A 22,041-nucleotide genomic window follows, 5' to 3' on the forward strand; every position below is an offset into this window, starting at 1 on the left:
TGTTTTTTCTCTTTTTCCTTTTTAAAAAAATTCTTTGTTTTATGGGGTGACTTTTGGGGAAAAGGGGCAGGAACAGATACAGGAAAATTGAGGTGGTATGAAAATAAAAACAAACAACAGTTTATTTTTTTTGAAAAAAAAACAGTTTAAATAACTCAAAATTATTCCATTATATATGCATGTATATATGTAGTAAGCATAATGAAAAAATTCATTTAAAAAAACTGGAAAGTTAAAAAGGGCTAAATTCAGGAATCTTGTAAATATTGGTTTTTAATATATTGCCATTTCCTATTTTTGAAATGTGTCTAGAACTTCATCTAACAAATGAAGAAGAGCTAGATGATCTATAAGATCTTCCCCATCTCTAAAGTAAGAATGTTTAAATATTTTCAATCTTCTAGACAAATAGTTCTCCAAGTGTGGCATGTAGACCCATGGGGAGACTTTTGTAGGAGGATTCTGAAGTAAAGACTATTTTCCTAATAATACTATATCTTTTGTTGTTCAGTCAATGCAGTTGTGTTTGACTCTGTGACCCCGTGGACCATACTGTTTAAGGGATATTTTTGATAAAGATATTGGAGTGATCTGTCATTTCTTTCTCCAGTGGATTAAGGCAAATAAAGGTTTAGTGACCTGTCCAGAGTCCCATGGTTAGTGTGTGAAGCTATATTTGAATTCACATCTTCTTGATTCTAGGCTCAGCATTTGATCCACTAAGCCACCTGGCTGCCTCAACAAAGTCATTATTCGCCTATGAAAATGCTTCTCCCTTCTTCAACTACATATCTGTGTAAGGCTGGATTCTTCATATACTTCGCATACTTGAACCAAAATCACAATGGATTGATTCTAATAGCAGATGTAAAAATCCAGCTATATCCTATTATACCATGAATTAGATTTGCAAAAACATATAAAATAATGCCACTCTCCCCACTGATTTTTTTTGTTGTGCAAAATAGTTATTTTGATAAAATATGATGTTTATGTTTTTAAGGTTGTTTATATATTTTAATGGATTGGCATTTTAAATGAATTAATTGAATTTTATATTTAATTTTATTGAATAGTTTAAAAATTATTATTTGAAATAAGTTTAATTTTAAAATGAAATTCAAATTTATTTAAATTTAAATTATTTTACATGCATCATTCAAATTTATTTTAATTAATTAAAATACTATATAATTTAAAATTAAATAATTTTAAATGAACTATTCATTGTTATCTTAAAATTAATTAAATATTTCAAACATTTATCAGTTTCAATTTCTGATTTGGTAAATATTGATAGATATAACTCATGTAAAAATAAGCTTAATGAGATTCTCAATAATATTTAACAGTGTAAAGTGATCCTGAGACTAAAAAGCTGGAGAAGTGCTTTGCTCACCTAATTGTATGGAGCTCTTCATAGATTTCTGGTGAACCAGTGAGCAGAACCAGAAGAACGACTTATACAGCAACAACGATGCAAAGGATGATAATTTGGAAAGACTTAATAAGTCAGACCAATGTAGTAACCAAACCATTCACAATTCTAGAGGACTGATGTTGAAGCATGCTGCCTAGCTGCTGACAGTGAGGGTTAGACACACAAGATCCAGACTAAAATAAACATTTTTGGACATTGTGGATTTGGAAATTGATTTTTTCTTGTAATAAGACTTTTGCTTGATATTTCATTCCCTGCCCCCCTCTTTTTCCAGAGGAAGGGGGCAGGAAGGAAAGGAGAGCTGTGGATAGGTCTCCAAAAAATAAAAACTGAGAAGAACAGAAGGAAAGCCAGAAGGAATCACAGATAAGCAGAGCAGCTTTGGAAATTCATGCTGAGCTTAATACACAAAAGAAAAGCCTGCTATATATAATAGAAATCTGCAGTTCCACAAGCCACTCCTGTTTTTCAGTGTACATGTAAATGATCACTTTATTTGGTGTTTGTTAAGTTCAGAATTAAAAAAAAAAACAAACATCTGAAAAATAAAAGCATAGGCACAAAACCAACCTGGATAGACTGAAACGGAGCTTTTTACCAATCAAAATACTGAGTGTACATCTCTCCATTTAAAAAGTCAGAAACGACCTCTTTCCGTTTGTAGGAAGTTCGCTCAGATTTCTGCTACCTGCCTTAATCCTATTCTTAGAGCTAAATCAATCCTCTTCGACAACATGGAGATTATCGGGAAATCATTCTGAAGGAAATTCTTTTGTTCAGTAGTACTAGAGAACACAGTATCTCTAGGACAAATTGTTGACATATGTTTCTTTCTCTCTAATTGTATGTCTCTATTTGTCTATGCTATTGTAGGAAGAGCTGAGTTCCAATCTTACCTCTATTACTAGCTGTGAGTCTTGAGCAAGTCACTTAAACCTCTTTTAGACTGTTTCTTTATCTGTATATCGCAGTGTTGTTGTGGGGAGCAAATGAGCTAATATGTATAAAGCATTTAGTAAAGTGCTATATTTACATTACCTACTCCTGTAGGTTATCTAAATTATTATAATTAACATGTTGAAGTAGCAGCATGGTATAGCGAAGCATCTCCTAAAACTTGTTTGTTTGTTCTCTGACCTCCTTTCAACAGCAACAACAAGTACAGGATAATTTTATATGGTACAATATTCTTGACAATTATTTACTGCTTAAGGGGCATTACAAATGATGTTTTTTAGCATGTACGCCTTGGACCACCACCACAAACTGCCTCGTGGGCCATCTTCAGTTGTCCTGACCCATATGACTCCAGAGGAGAAAGTGAGGCTGTTGACTTTGCACAGCCCTCCCTCACTTAGAAGCACTTCACTTGTGAGTCATGGCATCGTCTTTCTGATGATGTTGTCCTCTTGAGAACAAAGGACGAACGGCACAAACCTTCAACGGACTTATGAATCATGGGATTGGGACCAATGGGTAGGAGAGAGAATTGGCCTCAGAGCAAGGCCAACCTGCCTGGGTTCAAATCCTGTCTTTGTCACATATGGGCTGGGCAAGTCACATAACTGCCCAGTGCTCTAGACAACTCTCTAAACTGAATTTCAGAGAAGCTGCTGACCTATATTGCTGAAGGAAGGTTCCTTGTATAGCAGCTCCCTGAAGCAGTGAAATCCCAAGTCTAGTTGCTGTGCCTATTAATATTAGGAGGGGTAGTAGTAGTCTTGTTATTTTCCATGATCATAATGAGATTATTTATATCAGCCTTGATACCATATTGTATTCCCCTAGTAGAAATCAGACTCCATGAGGGCAGGAACTATCTCACTTTTGTTTTTGTGTTTTCAGCAGAGTACCTGGCATATAGTAGGTATTTAATAAATGTTTGGTTGATTGATTGATAGCCCAATAAAGTGAGATGAGAGGGAAATCACTGACACCAGGCAAGGTGACATAGTCTTAGGAAATGCTTCCATCTTCCTTTAAGTACTACCTGACTCAGTGGAAAGGCTCTATTGACATCTCTTGCTACAATACAGTTCTAATAAGTATCTTATATGTTTCATTATACAAAACTAAAAAGTTTGGCTCCCATAATGTTAATCAAACATAGAAAATGCAGTTTTTGTAGGCAATGATGCCAAAAAGTTTTAGAAGCCTAGCAAAAAGAATTAGAAAGTTTTGAAATGTATAATATAAAAATAGTTTTTTTATGAAAAGATTCTTGACAATAAAATATCAAAATTATTTTCAGGGAGAGAAGCAGTTAATGAAATGTGATAAATTGAATCCATCAATAATCACTCAATAATTTTAGTCACCTGTTTCAACTTCCTCCCCCACATATCTTACCTTCTCTACTTTTCACTGGAAAGGCTCATACCCAAGTAGAACTGGCAAGAGGCAAACAACATGAGAGGGGAGGGCGGTGCAAGATTTAGTTGGTTTCCAGAAAAATGGGCTTACAGTTACTTTAAAACTAGAAAATCACTCATTGTTGAGGGTTACATGTATTTATACCCACGCATCTGTTCATATGCCCAAATAACTGTCGTGCTAAATAATTCATTTGTGGTGTAGCTTCAGGAAATAATTAGAAGTCACTTAAAGTTGCTCCAGTTCTTTGTTTGAACTTATCACCATTTGCTGGTTCATCTAGCATCCGTGAATATTTTGTGGGAAGTTAGAGGTTTTAGAATGAAAGAGTAAAAGAATATTTTCCTTCACTCTTGTGTGCATATGTATGCATGAATATATTTGTGTGCATATACATGCATACACATATAATTTGTTTTTGTGTATCTGTGGTTGTGTGTTTTTACATATATACAATGAATGGATGGAAAATGAGTACTGACCATGTTATGGCATGCAGTTGGTTTGGAGTTAGTGCTATGGGACATGTATTGGGACAGGTACTGAAGATGGAAAATGAGTTGGCCCTAGAACTGAATGGGAATAAAAAAGTCAGATGGTTTGCATTTGGGAAATAGCTTTTTAATAATACCAAGCTGCTCCATAGTGCAAAGACCCATATTTTCAACACAAACAATCATTGGTGCTACTCGTTGGTTGCAAGTTTCAGAATACCCTAGTCTCTGAGGAATTAAAGTAGTGACTAACACTTGTGACTTCAACACTGAGGAAATGTAGAACTGGAAAAGGAGATGAGTTGGTCACAAAGCAGAAAAGAGAGAAAACCTCAAAATGCAAAAACATATCTAGAAGAGGGGTTCCTAACAAGAAATCCATAAACTTGCTTTTTTAAAAAAATATTTTGATACCTATATTTCAATAGAATTGGTTTCCTGTGGATTCCCATGCATTTTATTGTATGTATTTAAAACATTATTCTGAAATGGGGGTTATAGACTTTACCAAGCTGCAAAAGAGTGCAAAAGACAATAAAATAAAGAAGCCCTATTTAAAGGAAGATCTTAAAAATATTTGCAGTACAGTCTCTGGAGGATCTTGGAAAAGTGAAGAAAAGAATGGAATAGGACAAGAAAACATGTTCAGACTGGTATCCGCACTGATTTTGGGAACAGCCAATTCAATAAGATCGCAGGGTTTGCCTGCACATCTATCTATCTATCTATCTATCTATCTATCTATCTATCTATCTATATCTAGCTAGCTATGTTGTGTATGAGAGAGAGAGAGAGAGAGAGAGAGAGAGAGAGAGAGAGAGAGTGTCTAAAGTCCAGCAAATTCTAAGATTACACTATTTTGTTATAATGATGAGTTCTTTGGGTTGGGGGAACGTAGAGGAATCATGTCTCTGGATCATGTTATTATAGGTGACCCAATGGGTAGAGCGATGGACTTGGAGTCTGGAAAACCAGCCTCGGATTCTTACTTAGTGGTGTGTCTCAGTTTCCTCATCCAAGGAAAATGAAGTGATTGAACTCAGTTGCCTCAATAGTTCCTTCCAGTTCAAAATCTATGGTCCTATGTAGGCTCTTCTAGCATTTCAAAAACAGTTAAGCCCCCTTTACACAGAACTGTGCACAGTTCTTTCTGAGAAACATTTGCTTAATTTGTTAATACCTAATATAATTTACCACAGACCTCCTCCACAAGTGAAGAATTTAAAAATCAGTTAATGGTAAATCTTGGAATAAAGGACTAATCCCATTATGAGTGACCAGAACATAGCTAACAAATGAGAAATAAGTAATGGGTTTATACCTGCTGAACAATTGTTGTCAGCTCCAGGCAGAGCTGGATGACACTATTCCTGGTGAGAGAGTAGTCAGTCACAGCAGCAAAAGGAGATCTATAAAAGGAAAGGAAAATTGGTTTGAGTAGGAATAGCTCTTGAACAACTCCAAAACATACTTAATACTGTACAGTCAGTGCATATCCTTGTATGTTAAAGACACCATTTAGACACTTGATGCAAAATATAAATTTGAGGTAAAGATAGTTTCCTTAAACTTGGTAAAAGTGATGTTTAAATTAAAAAAAAATAAACAGAAAGTTACTGAGCACTGGCTGTGTGCCAAGTACCTCATGAATGGATTGCTGCTGTAGTCTGCTGGTTAGTCTCCCCACCTCAAGTTTTTCCCCAGTCCAGTCCATAGTCTGCTCAGCTGTCAAACTGAATTTCCTAAAGTGTAGGTGTGACCATGTCACTTCTTTATTCCAAACTCTGGTGGCTCCCTATGGCCTCCAGGATCAAACATATTTGGCTTTTCAAGTCCTTCATAACCTGATGTCTTGGTTTTCCAATCTTCTTACACCTTACCACCCTCGACATACCCTAGGATCTGCTGACATGGGCCTCTTTGCTGTTCCTTCTACAAGATACTCCATCTGCTGATTTTTCCTTGCATTTTCAGCACTCTCTCATGACTGGAACTCTTTCCCTCCTCATCTCCATTTTCAGAATTCTATAGCCTCTTTGGAGTATTAGCTAAAGTCTTATTTTCTGCAAGAAATCATTCCTGTTCCTCCTCAATCTTAAGACCTTTCCTCTGGTATCTCCAATTTGTTTTGCATGATTATTTGCATGCTGTTTTTGCCACCAGACTGTGAGGTCATTGATAGCAAGGACCATTTATTTTGGCTTTTTCCTGTATGTTCAATGTTTATCAGTACCTGGCATATAGGAAATGCTTAACAAATTCTTCTTGATCTGATTTGACCTACTTTGTAAAAGTCTCCTAATTTGTGACCCAGTCTCAAGTCTTCTCTTCAGTCCATTCTCTACACAGATGACATTGTAATTTCCCTCGGTGTATATCTGACCATTTCCCTCCTCTAGTCAGTAAGCTCCAGTTACTCCTTATTGCCTCTGGGATAAAATCTAAACTCTTTTGTTTAAGTCTTAAAACCTTCCTTAATCTCCCTTTACAACATTTGGCCTCAACTTATCTTTCCAGCTTCTTTGTACATCACTCTCCCTCTCACATTCGACAATCCAGTCAAATTGGCTTTTTCTCTGTCTTTACATAGAGTTGTTCATCTGCCATCTTTGTGAGTTTGCACTGGTTATCCCCATTCCCAGAATGTACTCTCTTCTCACTGCAGGCTCAATGAGTCCTTATCTTTCTTCAACATAAAATTTAAGCTTCATCTTCTCCATGGAGTGTTTCCTGATCTTCCCAAATACGAGCATCCTCCTTCCTACTTACTCTGTAATTAGTAGAGTTTGTTCTTTTGATATTTTTTCTATTTATACATATGCGTATATACACATCTGTGTACATATATGCAACAAATAAGCATAGAGATGCAAAACTAATTCTCTCATTGGCCATGTCCAAAAATGTGTACCTCAAAAATGTAACTCTGAGTGACAAAGGACTGGAAACTAAAGGGCTGCCCATCAACTAGACACGATGGGATATGAATGTGATGGAATACTGCTGTACCATCAAAAGTGATGGAACGGATGGCTTTACAGTAACCTGGAAAGACATATAAAGTGATGGGGTGAAATGAACAGAGACGGAAGAACATTCTATAATATCAACACTGTAAAAATAATTTTGAAAGACATACTAATTCCAATTAGAGGAATGCTCAGCTATGATTCCAGAGGACTGATGATGATAGTTGATGGACTAATATGCAAAATGAAGTATACTTTTTGGATATGGCAATTAGGGAATTAATTTTGCATCACTATGCTTATTTCTTGCAAGAGTTTTTCCTTTTTCTTTCTCAGGGTGAGGCAAGAGGGGAAAAATGAATATTTGAAAATTGAAAAAACAAAATTTAATTTTAGTTAATTTTAATTTTGAAAAGAATAAAATAATGACTTAAAGCATCCATAATTTCCAACTTTTCAAACTATTACAGTTATACAGATATACACAGTGACTGTAATAATGTAGTCAGAAAGAAGACTAAATGGAAGTCAGACTGCTTAAATGTAATAATGAGTCTTGATTCTAGAGAATTTGTGATTTAGTGGGGAAGTGGAAGTATACCAGGGCTGAATGATATACAAAGCAGACATGGTTACTTTGACAATTGGTTTTGCTTAACTATTTTTTGTCTATGAAAAAGGATGGCTTATTTAGGGAAAGAGTAAATAACTGGAGATGATTATAGTATGAGAACAAAATACATCAATAAAAACTATTTTCAAAAAATCATAGACATGAGAGATTTGACCTTGGTTTTAAAGCCCTTCAGAGAAGGAGATATCTACATCTCATAATAATCCTTCCAATATTTACATGAAATTATAAAGTAATTACCAGAGAATGTTTCTAATTTAAATTCCTCAGCTTGTAACTTCATTAAGGTCATTTCATGTTTTCCTCAATCCTCTGGGACCTAAATGCATTATTTGTCTACCCACTCAAATTCATTGGCACTTCATAGCCTACTTACTCATAGTAATGTTTTCTAACATTAAATGTCTCAGTAACTGAAAAAATGAAAATGAGACATTAAGAACCTATAAGTTAATTAGAAATTTGTGTATATATATATATATACACACACACACACATATATATATATATATATATATATATATGTATTGCATATACATGTTTAGTTGCTAGTCATTTTTCAGTCATGCCTAACTCTTCATGAGCCATTTTGGGGTTTTCATGGCAAAGATATTGGAATGTTTTGCCATTTCCTTCTTCAGCTCATTTTACAGATGAGGAAACTGAGGCAAACAGGGTTGAGTGACTTGCCCAGTGTCACCCAGCTAGTAAGTGTCTGAGGATGCATTTGAATTCAGGAAGAGAAATCATTCTGACTCCAGGTCCAGCATTCTATCCACTGTGCCACCTAGCTGCCCTGTGCATGTATATAATACACACATACACATATATGAAATATCTGGTAATCTATGGACTCAGTCACATGAAATAGATTAAGAAATACTATTACATAATAGAGGCTTTTTAAAAAACAAAAACAGACAAAATAATCATGGGACTGGTTTTGCTGTACTGAGGCATAAAAGGTGGTATTTTAAGAACCTGAACTATTCTGATCAAAAGTATTTGAATTTTAGTTTTAAAAAAGTCACAGTCTATAAAATTGAAAAACATTAAAATGATGAGATTAAGCACAATATGAATTTCCTCACGAATATTTCTAATAGTAGGGGGGCGGAGCCAAGATGCCTGCTGGAAAGCAGGGACTTGCATGAGTTTACCCCTGGGTCCTTCCAAACACCTATAAAAAATGGATTGGAACAAATTCTAGAACTGCAGAACCCATGAAATAGCAGAGGGAAGCAGGGTTCCAGCCCAGGACAGCCTGGATGGTCATGGGGTAAGGTCTATCGCATGGAACTGGGAGTGAAGGGGAGCAGAGCTCAGCGTGGGCTCCATGCACCAACCAGACTGGGAGCCAGGTGGAACAGGTCCTAGTGCCCTGAATCAGTGAGCTGTGGCAGTTACCAGACTTCTCAGCCCCAAAACACCAAAGACAACAGAGAAGGTTAGTGGGAAAAGCTGCTGGGACAGAGTGAAAAGTTTGCTGTTTGGCCACCACCCTGGGGGCAGCAGAGGTGATGCAGCTCTGAGGCTGTTTAAAGAGCTACAGCTGCAGTTGCTCCTGGCCCCAGCCCCACCTGGTGGGAGGAGTTAAGTGGAAGATCTGAGCAGGAGTGCAGAGCCAGCTTAGATCTGAGTCTGGTCCGGGTTGGTGGTTCTTGGGGGAGGAGGAACACTGGTGTGGCAGAGCTTGCTGTGTAGAAACAGGTCTGAAAACAACACCACAGCCCCTCAAGCCCAGGATAAAGTACTCTATACTCTACAAGCAGTCATACCCCGACGAAAAACTCAAGGCTCAGGTAAGTTGGCTGGGAACATGGCCAGGCAGTGAAAAAGGACTCAGATTCAGACTCAGTCTTTGGAATCTTTCTTTGGTGACAAAGAAGACCAAAACATACAGCAAGAAGAAGTCAACAAAGTCAAAGAGCCTACAACAAAAGCCTCCAAGAAAAAACACAACCTGATCTCTGGCCATGGAAGAGCTCAAAAAGGATTTGAAAAGCAAGTTAGAGAAGTAGAGGAAAAATTGGGAAGAGAAATGAGAGTGATGTGAGAAAACCATGAAAAACAAGTCAATGACTGGCTAAAGGAGACCCAAAAAATACTGAGGAAAATAACACCTTAAAAATAGACTAACTCAAATGGCAAAAGAGCTCCAAAAAGCCAATGAGGAGAAGAATGCCTTGAAAGGCAGAATTAGCCAAATGGAAAAGGAAGTCCAAAAGACCACTGAAGAAAATACTACCTTAAAAATTAGATTGGAGCAAGTGAAAGCTTGTGACTTTACGAGAAATCAACATATTATAAAACAGAACCAAAGGAATGAAAAAATGGAAGACAATGTGAAATATCTCATTGGAAAAATCACTGACATGGAAAATAGATCCAGGGGAGATAATTTTAAAATTATTGGACTATCTGAAAGCCATGACCAAAAAAGAGTCTAGATATCATCTTTCAAGAAATTATCAGGGAGAACTGCCCTGATATTCTAGAGCCAGAGGGTAAAATAGAAATTGAAAGAATCAACTGATCACCTCCTGCAAGAGATCCCCAAATGAAAACTCCTAGGAATATTGTTGCCAAATTCCAGAGCTCCCAGGTCAAGGAGAAAATACCAAAAGCAGGCAGAAATAAACAATTTGAGTATTGTGGAAACATAATCAGGCTAACACAAGATCTAACAGCTTCCACATTAAGGGATCGAAGGGCTTGGAATATGATATTCTGGAGGTCAATGGAGCTAGGATTAAAACCAAGAATCATCTACCCAGCAAAACTGAGTATCATGCTCCAAGGCGAAATATGGATTTTTAATAAAATAGAGGACTTTCAAGCTTTCTCAGTGAAAAAAACCAGAGCTGAATAGAAAATTTGGGTTTCAAACACAAGAATCAAGAGAAGCATGAAAAGGTAAACAAGAAAGAGAAATCATAAGGGACTGACTAAGTTGAACTGTTTTGTTTACATTCCTACATGAAAAGATGGTGTGTATAATTCATGAGACCTCAGTACTAGGATACCTGAAGGGAATATACATAATATATATATATATATATGTATGTATATATATATATATATATATATATATATATATATTCATATATATAGACAGAGGGCACAGGGTGAGTTGAATATGAAGGGATGATATCTAAAAAATAAAATCAAATTAAGGGATGAGAGAGGAATATATTGAGTAAGGGAGAGAGAGATATAATGGGATAAATTATTTTGCATAAAAGTGGCAAGTAAAAGTACTTCTGTAGGAAGGGAAGAGCGGGCAAGTGAGGGGGAATGAGTGAATCTCGCTCTCATTGGATTTGACCTGAGGAGGGAATAACATACACACTCAATTGGGTATCTTACTCCACAGAAAAGGAGGGAGATAATAAAGGGGGGACGATAGAAGGGAGGGCAGATAGGGGGAGGAGGTAATCAAAAACTAACACTTTTGAAAAGGGACAGGGACAAGGGAGAAAATTGAATAAAGGGGGATAGGATAGAAAGGAGCAAAATATAGTGAGTATTGTGGAAGGATTTTACATAATAATACTCATGTGGCCTATGTTGAATTGCTTGCCTTCTTAGGGAGGGTGGGTGGGAAGGGAAGAGGGGAGAGAATTGGGAACTCAAAGTTTTAAAACAGATGTTCAAAAAGAAAAGATTTTGTATGCAACTAAGAAACAAGATATACAGACAATGGGGCATAGAAATTTATCTTGCCCTACGAGACAGTAAGGGAAAAGGGGATGGGGGGGAGTTCAGTGACAGAAGGGAGGGCTGACTGTGGAATGGGGTAACCAGAATATATGCCATCTTGGAGTGGGGAGGAAGGTAGAAATGGGGAGAAAATTTATAATTCAAACTCTTGTGAAAATCGATGCTGAAAACTAAAAATACTAAATAAATTAAATAAATAAATTTAAAAAGTTAAAAAAAATTTCTAATAGTGTCATTTGATCTTCAAATTATACAAAAAAGAAAATCCATTTGATATACAATACTTCTAGCATATCTAATCCTGTAGTTAGTTTCCACTCTTCTATGTACTTACATTCATAAAAGAAGCATAAATTTCACTCTAAGAGTCAAACTTTCAATTAAAAGGTAAAAAATCTATTATTTCCTAATGGAAAACACTTTCCAATTTGAGGTTGCATATTTCCAATGTAATTAAGGATTTTGCAGGTCAAGATATAATTTCCATATTGAATCTAAAAGCTGGCCGTAGAAACTTGGGCTCTTTCCAGAAATCAGAATGGTGCAAAGCTAAAAGTGAATGCCATGACTTTGTCTTCAATTAGTGGTCATAAGTATTTAGGACTCAGGGGAAAAGACAATAGACATAGCTACAATTTTGTTGGGTCATTAAAAACTGCACAAAGATGCCCCAGTCATTAGATCACTTTATACATTTCAACTGTGAGGACAGAAATTTTAGCCCCAGGGCAGCAGCTAACTATATGTCTTAGAACAGTAAATTGAAAGGATGCAGTCCAATACAAACTACAAACTCAGTCTGGCCTTTTCTCGGGTAGCCCCTTGTGTTTTGACATGTGTTTCTGGGCTTTGAAACATCACTACTGCTCAACTGCTTACTGATACAAAAAATCTTAGTGGGCAAAACTGCTAATGAGTATACATAGGCTTCCCCACTCCCTCATCTGCCACTTCTACCACATACACACACACACAAAGGCAAACACACAGAATCCCAGAGTTCCAGAGTCCCTCAATGCAATGGTACTGCTTCCACAAACTTCACTTTGTCTCTGCTCCCACAGTCTCGCCACACAACCCTCTAACACCTATCTGCTGGCTTAAAAAACACACCAATGCTACCAGCATTTACTTTCTCCATTGCAGCCCAAATGGTGCTCAACTTGCTTTGCTGGGCCTCAAAGATAAATGTTGGATAAGTCAGTGGAAACTCCAAAGAGGTAAATTTTGATTGAATCTTTCAAATTCAAATCAAATTCACTAAAATGAGAACAGGGTAGTGCAGTACATAGAGTGCTGGTCCTGGAGTCAAGAAGACTCATCTCCTGAGACTGTATCTGGTCTCAGACACTTACTAGCTGGGTGACGCTGGGCAAGTCACTTAACCTGTTTGCCTCAGTTTCCCCATTGGAAAATGAGCTGGAGAAGGAAATGGCAAAGCATTCCAGTATCCTTTCTAGGAACACCCCAAACGAGGTCACAAAGAGTAGGCCATGACTGAAACGACTGACAACAGCAACAGCAACAAAACTGGAGTGTGCTGCCAGGGTGACAATTTTTCTGTCATTAAGTCGCAGAGAAAGACCACTGATTGGGATGTGGGATTAATACATAGCATTCATGATTTCAGTAGAGATTGGACTGTGGTTTAGAACCAGAAGACAGCTCAGAAACTTCCTAATGCTTCTTGATTCTAAAATGAGTTCCTACATTTTACAGATTCAGGAAACTAAGATTCAGAGAAGCCAACAGACTCGCTTAATATCATACAAGTAGTGAGTAGCAGAGTTAGGATTTGAACCATATCTCCACATAAAGTGATCTTTCCTCTATAGCAGGTGATCTTACCCTTTTTCTATGTGTCATGGATCCCTTTGGCATTATTATCAGAATAATGTATTTAAATGCATAAAATAAAATACATAGGATCATAAAATAATCCAATTATATTGAATATGTTTATCAAAATATAAGTTTCCAGTTCACAGAGGCCTTGAAATCTATGGATTTCAGGTTAAGAACCCCTGTTTTATACCATGGCACCTCTGTAGATGACTTCAGAGATCCCTTTTCACTCTCTGATCCCAGGAGTTATGTCCTTTACCACTTTCCTTCCTACTTTCTCTGCTGGGCCATCGCTCCATCAATCTTCCCTTCTCTCTTTCACATCCTTAATGTGCAACTATATCTTGCCTCTCCATTGGCTCCTTCTTTTCTGACTATGAGAATGCAAAGGTTCCCTATCCTTCCTCCACCCCCCAAAACCCTATTTCTTTCCACCTTGGTATTTCCTTAACAGCCATCATGCTATAGATCTTCATCAGAGCCAGACATCCTTCTAGCAGAAGATTAAAAGGCTTGTCTCCACTTCCTAATCAGCAACTTAGTCCTCAACCATTGGCATTTGGGCATCTCTTGCTATTGCTTTACACTGAAATAGCTTTTTAAAATGTTTTATTTATTTTTAATTTATAGAATAAGACAAGCATTTCCATAACATAGTATAATAAAAAGATGATTGCAGATGAAACTGTAAATCTACTATGGACAACTTGGTATAGCTTTTTCAATATGTAAAGCTATTGTGTAAATTTATTTTTTTCTTTTTTTTCTCCACACTCCCCACCCTAGAGATGGTTACCATTAGAAACAAATATGTGTGTGTATATATATATATATATATATATATATATATATATATATATATATATGTAAAATCATTCCATACATACTTTTATTTATCAGTTCTTTCTCTGGATGCAGATAGTGTCTTCCTTCACATGTACTTTGCAACTAATTTGGGTTTTTATAATAGTCAAAATGATTTATTCATTCAAAGTTGTTCTTAAAATAACATTGTTCTTGATATATACAATGTTCTCTTGGTTCTGCTCATTTCACTCTTCATTATTTTCTGCAAGTCTATTCATACTTTTCTAAGACCATTGAGCTCATCATTTCTTATAGCACAGTAGTGTTCTGCCACAATCATACCGCAACTTGTTCAGTCATTTCCCAATTGATGGGCATCCCCACAATTTCCAGTTCTTTGCCACCACAAAGAGAGCTGCTATAAATATTTTAGAATATATAGATTCGTTTCATTTTTTTGCTAATCATCTTTGGAAATAGACCAAGTAGTGGTATTGCTGGGTCAAAGGGTATAGGCAGTTTAATAACTCATTGGGTATAATTCCAGATTGTCCTCCAAAACAGTTCACAGTTCTACCAACAATGAATTAGTGTGTGTCTCAATTTTTTCACATCCTCTCCAACCTTTGTCATTTTCCCCTTCTATCATTTTAGCCAATCTGATATGTGTAAAATGATATCTCAAGGTTGTTTTAATTTGCATTTCTCTAATCAGTAATGATTTAGAGAATTTTTCATATGACTACAAATGATAAATATACATAGATATACATATATATACATAGATATATACATATACATATATACATATATATATGTAAACAATAAACACACTGAATCTTCTTTCTTGAGGATTACCAGTTATGTCCTGAAGGCTAAATTTAATGGACTTTTCTCAGTCCCAGGTCTCAACTTTTCTGCAGCTTCTGACACTAATGACTAGTCATTCACGACTCATTTAACTAACCATCTGTCCTCGGCTCCCTGCACCATGGATTTCTACCTTAGTAGCTGCTGTTTCCTTGAATTAGTTGTGGGGCTGTACAGGGTTCCAGTCCTGGAGGACTGTATTTCTACTCCCATCATCCCCTTGGCAGAAGTAATCAAGCAGAGATAATGTCTTGTTTACCTTTGTATCTCCTTCAACACTTAGGACAGTGCTTTATTCATAGTGGGCACTTGATCAAGGGTGATAAATGGAAAAAGTTAGCTCAAGAATTTTCTAATTTCTTAGCTACCACCTGGGCTGACATAATTTAGGCCTTACTGGATCATAAAGAAGCAGCGGAATTAACATTCATGGTGCTGTTCTTTTTGAAAGGAAGAACAGATACCAGGACAGAGGTACTAAGCAGTTGTATTAAGGACAACAACAAACGGTAACCTTAGCCTTGCCAACTTGGAGTATTTGTGGTCTTTGGCAGATAAATCATAGTTTTGGAAATTATTTTTGTCCTTCAAATTCTTGCCATGCAGAAGGAAAGAACTGCAACAGCTCCCCTGGTGAGCAATTTCAAAGGAGGAGAATTCAATGTCTGACAATTCAAAGAAAACCATGAAAGACCACATTGGTAGCTCAATATAATTTTAGACATTTTTACTGGTGCTGGTATGGGGCCATTATATAAAAAGGTCTAAAATGTCCACATATAGATCGGCGGGACAGATTCATAAAAATTTTTAAAGAAAGATGAGGTGTGAAGAACAGTAGGGTATGGGTTAAAAATAGAAATGAACACATGCTGAAAATAAATTCCAAAGTCACTGACTGTGATTCAACTTCCAGGCTTTTTCCTCTGGGAAAGGCTTCTAAGGAACTATTTCATTCAACTCAGTGTTTAAAAGAGGAGGAAAAATACTTTTGTTAGCCTTAGAACGGTTATCTGGTTTCAGAAAGGTAATGAACTAGGTTTCTAGGATAAGTGATATAATTATCTCATTTAAATGGACAATTTTGGTCTTATATTTTTATAGCATTTCTCTGCAGTCTTATCCATTTTATTCTATAAGCTTTTAAAGATCAGTTTTCAATTCTGTCAGTAGTTTTATTTTATATATAGAGAGACAGGCTGACAGTGCTTGGGAGAAAATGGGAAAAACAAAAAGTGGGAAGATGGGATGACCAATAGGATCTGTCCTTCATTGGTAGAAAACTTCTAGATAAAGAAATCCCATCCACATTTTCTCCAATCTCTGAGAGTGATATGGACCTTTCCAGTGCAAATCCTACTGCTTGTGCCTTTGATACAATTCCCATATCATCCCTTCTCTTTCCCTAATTTTCAGGTTTTTTTCATATTTTGGGGGGGAGGGGAAAGCAGGGCAATTGGGGTTAAGTGACTTGCCCAAAGTCACACAGCTAGGAAGTGTCTGAGGCTGGATTTGAATTCAGGTCCTCCTGACTCCAGAGCCAATGCTCTACTCACTGTGCCACCTAGCTGCCCCTCTTTCCCTAATTTTCAACTTCTCCTTTCCAATGTCTGTTTCTTTGCTCTTTACAAAGGTCCAGATTTCCTCCACACATAAAAAATGCTTTACTTGACTCTCCTGTCCTCACAAGCTACCATCCTATATCTATCCTCTCCTTTTCAGCCAAACTTTTAGAAAAAACTGTCTGTACTTATCACTGTTTTCTCACTTCCTACTTGTTGCTCATCTCCTTGCAATCTAGCTTCCATTCCAGCCTCTGGACTGAAACTACTCTTTCCAAAGTCACCATTGATTACTTCAATACCAAACCAAAAGTCCTTTTTCTGAGACCTCATCATTCTTCATTACATCGCACTCTTTCCTCACTGGCTTTTCACAATGCTCATATTCTGACTCTTTTAGTACTCACCTTTTTGGTCTTCTTTGTAGGTTCATCATCCATATTATGACCTATTTGCATGCATGTACCATAGGGTTCAGCCTGTACCCTGTCCTCCTATCTCTATTCTTTCTTGGTGATCTCATCTCTTGTGGATTCAGCTGTCATTTCTATGCAAATGACTCCCAAATCTTTATATCTAGACCACATATTTCTTCCAAGCTCTACTCACACCTCCCATTTCCTGCTCAGAGAACTGGATTACTCTGTGACCTTGAGCAAGTCATGTAACATTTTGAATTCCATTTCTTCATGCCTAAAATGAGGGAATTAGATTTAGCAACCTATAAGGTTCATTATTTTTCTAAATATACTAATAACATCAGCATTTATAGAGTGCTTTATGTTTTGCAAAATGTCTTACAAATAACATCTCATTTTATCCACTCAGTAACCTGGAAGATAAATACTATTATTATCTTGTTTTTACAGATAAGGAAACTGAGTCTGCCAGATGGTAAAAGACTGGCCCAAAGTCACATAGCAAATTTCTGAGACAAGATTTGAACTTAGGTCTTCATGGCAACTCAGCCAGTGGTCTATCCACTGTACCACCTAATGATATCACTCATCTGTCCCAGAGGTATCTCTAACTCTTTATGTCTAAAAAAGGGAATCTTTTCTATAACTCTGCCCTTTCACTCTCTTACTTTCCTTGGTCTGGTATTTAAGAATCTGTATACTCTTTAGCAATCCCATTTAGAAGATGACATAAATCTTTTGGTTCTAGTTTCTCCAGTAGATTGTTCAATTCTATAATTTCTCTTTTGTTTATCTGTTACATTTGTCCAAAATTGAGAGAGGAACATTAAAGTCTCCTGCTTTTCTTGAGTTACCGTCTATTCATTCCTCCAATTTAGTTAATTTTTTTCTTCATGAATTTATATGTTAAGGCATTTGGAGCATTAAGTTTAATATTGATACTGTCTGGTTATCTGTGGTTCATTTGAGCATAATGTAGCTTCCTAGTTTTTCTCCATTATATTGTGAATTTTTCTTTTTGTTTTTCCAACAATCACAACTCTTGATTTGTTTTCACCGTGATACACAGCATTTTTTCTTCCAGCCCCACATTTTTATTCTGTGTATATCTTTGATTTTTGGTGTGTTTCTTCAAGCAACAGATTAAGGAGTTTGTTTTCCTTCCTTATCCAATGTCATCTTCTTTTTTTTATTGAATTATTTAATCCATACACATGTAAAGTTATGCAAGTTAGGTTTACATAGTACTATATTTGTCTCTAATTCGTATGTATATATATACACAAACATGTGTATGTATATATATTTCTAGAATTAGCACATTTTTGTTCCTTTGTTCAACAAGAAGAGTACTTTGTTTCTTTATTCTTTTGGTTAATCTACTTTAAGGCAGCCCTATTTCCACAGGTTCTCTCTCGATCTCTCTCTCTCTCTCCCTCTCTTCGTCATCATCATCACCATGAAGCACCTCCTTCCATTTGTCATCCTTTTCCCTGGCTTTGGGAATTACCTAACTTGGTAATTTTTTTCTTTCTCCTTTTTATCTGGTAATCTAGCACCTCTAGTCTTTTCTCTGTGTTAAGCAGCTAATTAAAATCCTCCTCTCCTTCATTTTCTTTTGTTAGTTTTTTTCATTTTCTGTACCTTTTTCTATAAAGGATTTCTTTACCTGATTTTCTTCATTAATTCTCCTCCCTTTCTTTCATTTTAAACTTTTAGTCTTTCATTCATGATCCTTGTATTTATTTATTCCTTCTTTAGTCTTTGTGATCCTCATGGAATTAAAGCTTCTAAATGACCTATTTTGAGTTCCCTTCTAAACCATTTTGTTATTGCCTTGTATATCTTTCTTCTTCCACCCTTTCCCGTTGTGCCTCACTCTTAGAAGTATCAATTCCTTTAGGAGATAGGAAAGTAACAGTGCCACATAGTAAAAATTTCCCTGTGTCTTTGGCTGCATGATTTAATTTTTAACCCTTACCATTCCCATGATCATTTTCTTTACCATTTTTCATAAAAGTTCCTTTATAGGTCCATATCTTCCCACCGCTATGGACGGTGGCTACCTCCAGGAGCACTGATCGCCCTTCTCCTGGGGCAGAGTTCTGTCCAAGGAGGCACAACACTCTCTCAAAGTTACTGGCTATTATTCCCATTATAAGTTTATTCCCATTACAAGTTATTCCCATTATAAGTTCCCCCTCTCCCATTATACAATATATCTCGGCTCCAGAGAGTGCTCTTCAGTAAGGCTGAATCATTCTTTTCCCATTTCAAACCTTTTCTTTGACCATTCCTCAAACCATTCCCTTGTAGCCCCTCTTCTTCCTGAGAGACAGCAGGAATTATTTTCACTTCACTGTTTACCACTGACTTGATCACCGTACACCACACATTCCCCTTTATATGTTATCTCCCCTCTCTTCTTTTATGCACCTTCACATACCTGCATTTTTTTTCTCACCAAAAAGTCACTAATTCACCTGTAAAAGGGAGTATGCTTAGTTTATATAGTTTTAGGCCTATTCCTCCACCATTACTTCACCTATTTAAATTCTGCTTTCAGTAGAATCTTGTGTACTTTTAGAAAGACATATCTAAAAGTGCACTTCTGTTGCTATTTTGTTATAATTTTTTAACTGCATAGGTGTCATTCTCTTTCTCTTTTTCCCCCTTTACAGTCTCTAAATATGGTATAATTTAATTTGTTATTTCTGCTTTCTGTAGTGGTTGGTTTTTCCTTTTTTGTGTTTGCAAAATGAATAATCTGCTTGTCTTTTAAAAATAAGAATGTATCAAACTTCTTTGCTTCTGTTGATGACTGTCATTTTAATTAAACTTAGGTTTACAGGGTATGTTATTTTGAGTTGTTTCATAAGCTCTTTTATTTTTCCAGATTATCTTATTCCATTCCCTCCTGTGTTTTCCACTGGGTACATAGTCTTGTGTTTTTGAATTTCCTTTCCTTTATGTTGTAAGGTCTTTCTCCTGGTGCCTTGCAGACATATAAATACACATACATGTACATATATACATATGCACATGCATATATAGTCTCTGTAAGTCTATTTATATAACCTATACATGTAAGTCTATATAAAACATGTATATACATATATGCATAGGCACATGCACACAACATACACTATACTGCAAAGGGGTTAAACCGACAATTCCAAATGACAAACATACATACACACTGTCTTGTTTGTCATTGGGATTGTTCAATTTAACCCCTTTGCAGAATAAATATTTTTTTTCCTTTCTAGTGGATTATTTCAATTGGTACTTTGTTTTCAGAATTTTAGGGCAGCTTTCAAATATTGTTTCTTAGATTTTAGCGTTCAAGTTTTGTGATTTGTCATGTTCTTTTGGGAGATCTGTAATCTTTAAGTTGCGTCTATGCATCCTATTTGAGATCTATATGTTTTCCTTATGTAGAGATCGTGTGTTCTTTTAACATCATTGATTCTCTCTTATCTTTCAGATTATATTTCAAATCAGTATGATTATATTCTCAGAAAATTGTTTTCTCTTTTTGCACTGTGGATTCAGATTTTTCTTTTCTGCCCATTATTTCTATTTCATAATTCATAATTCTGCTTTCGTTGTTCTCATTTCTCTCTTGAAGTTTCTGGAAATACCTTGCTGTGATTCCATGACCTCTTACAAATCCTTAGAGTCTTCTGCTACTTCAGGTACTGGTTAAATCTCCTTTTTTCCCCAAAAATCTATTCAGAAATGTTTAGTGTAATTTATATATCTTGGTGGTCATTTCCCCTTCTGTTTTTAATACTTTCCCTGTTGATTTATATGCTTGTGCTCAAAATTTTCACTAAAATTTCCTTTTGAGGTCTTCAATAATTTCAGTCTTTTAACCTTATCTTCCTCTATCACTCACTTTCTTACACCTCCGGCTTTGATGGCTTAACCCCCAAGAGCTGGAAATCAAAGATGTCTCAGCCTCCTCTCGCAATGGGGAATTCATTTTTGCAAATTTCAATCCTAGCCCAAAATGACTTCTGGGGAAGCAGCAGTGGCCCTAGCTGTTTGTCAGTCCCTTTTCTTTCAGGCTCGGTGGAGGCCTGTACGCTCACTGGCGCCCTCTTCCACCTTCCCTCCATTCTTTAGTACTCAGGTTGATCATTGCTGCAGAACATGGCTGCTCCAGGTGGAGTATGCTAACACTCTCTTATACCTTTCCCTTCCTCCAGAAGGGGGTGAGCAGAGTTGAAGTCTCTGGCTTTTTGCCACCAAATTTGAGAGCAGGGTCAGAGTGTGTTACCAAATGTTTGTAGCAGCAACAAGGGAATTGCAGAGTGGATATCAAAGCACAAGCCCATGGGTTAGATTTTGGTACCCTGTTAAAGTATAGAGGCTGAATGAGCATGTTAGAGAATAGGGATCAGCCTTCTCTGCTGTTAATTCTTCAGGTTGTTGGCTTGTTAAACTTCTTGGTTCCTTGACCTGTGGAGACAGCTGTAATTACCATACCTCATGCATAATTCTTATTTGGAGGTGTTTTCAGAGTTTGTGAGAACTAGAGAAAGTGTCTTGACCTCCATAGTGTTCCTCCTTACTATTATTCGCACATGATGCAACATCCTTACCTGCACTATGTAGAATCCCACAAGAATCCTTCAAGACTTAGCTCAAACACTATGTTTTACACGAAGCCTTTTCTGATTCCCCCAACTGCCAATGTTCTCTCTCCCTTCCCAAACTATCTTGTACTTCTTCTGGATTTATTCTAAATACATATACACATGTACCCGAACATATATATGCTTATATATACACTTGTATAAATATAAACATATGTATGAATATGCACATATTTATGTATATGTATAAATAGATGTCTATATATCTAAAATCTCTTCCAATTGAATATAAGATCCTTG

General features: G+C 36.4%; 1 protein-coding gene across 5 annotated transcripts in view; it reads right to left on the bottom strand.

Annotated features, from left to right (window-relative positions):
• Positions 1-22,041, bottom strand: part of CNKSR2 (connector enhancer of kinase suppressor of Ras 2) — a 334,206-nt gene that overhangs the window by 226,552 nt on the left and 85,613 nt on the right. For all 5 annotated transcript variants that reach the window (XM_036747697.1, XM_036747696.1, XM_036747695.1 and 2 more), the window contains exon 4: positions 5,630-5,717. In XM_036747697.1, the coding sequence (XP_036603592.1) occupies positions 5,630-5,717 (88 nt within the window). The remainder of the gene's footprint in view (positions 1-5,629; positions 5,718-22,041) is intronic.

Source organism: Trichosurus vulpecula, chromosome 2 (assembly GCF_011100635.1).
Source record: "Trichosurus vulpecula isolate mTriVul1 chromosome 2, mTriVul1.pri, whole genome shotgun sequence".
NCBI classification, from domain to species: Eukaryota; Metazoa; Chordata; class Mammalia; order Diprotodontia; family Phalangeridae; genus Trichosurus; species Trichosurus vulpecula.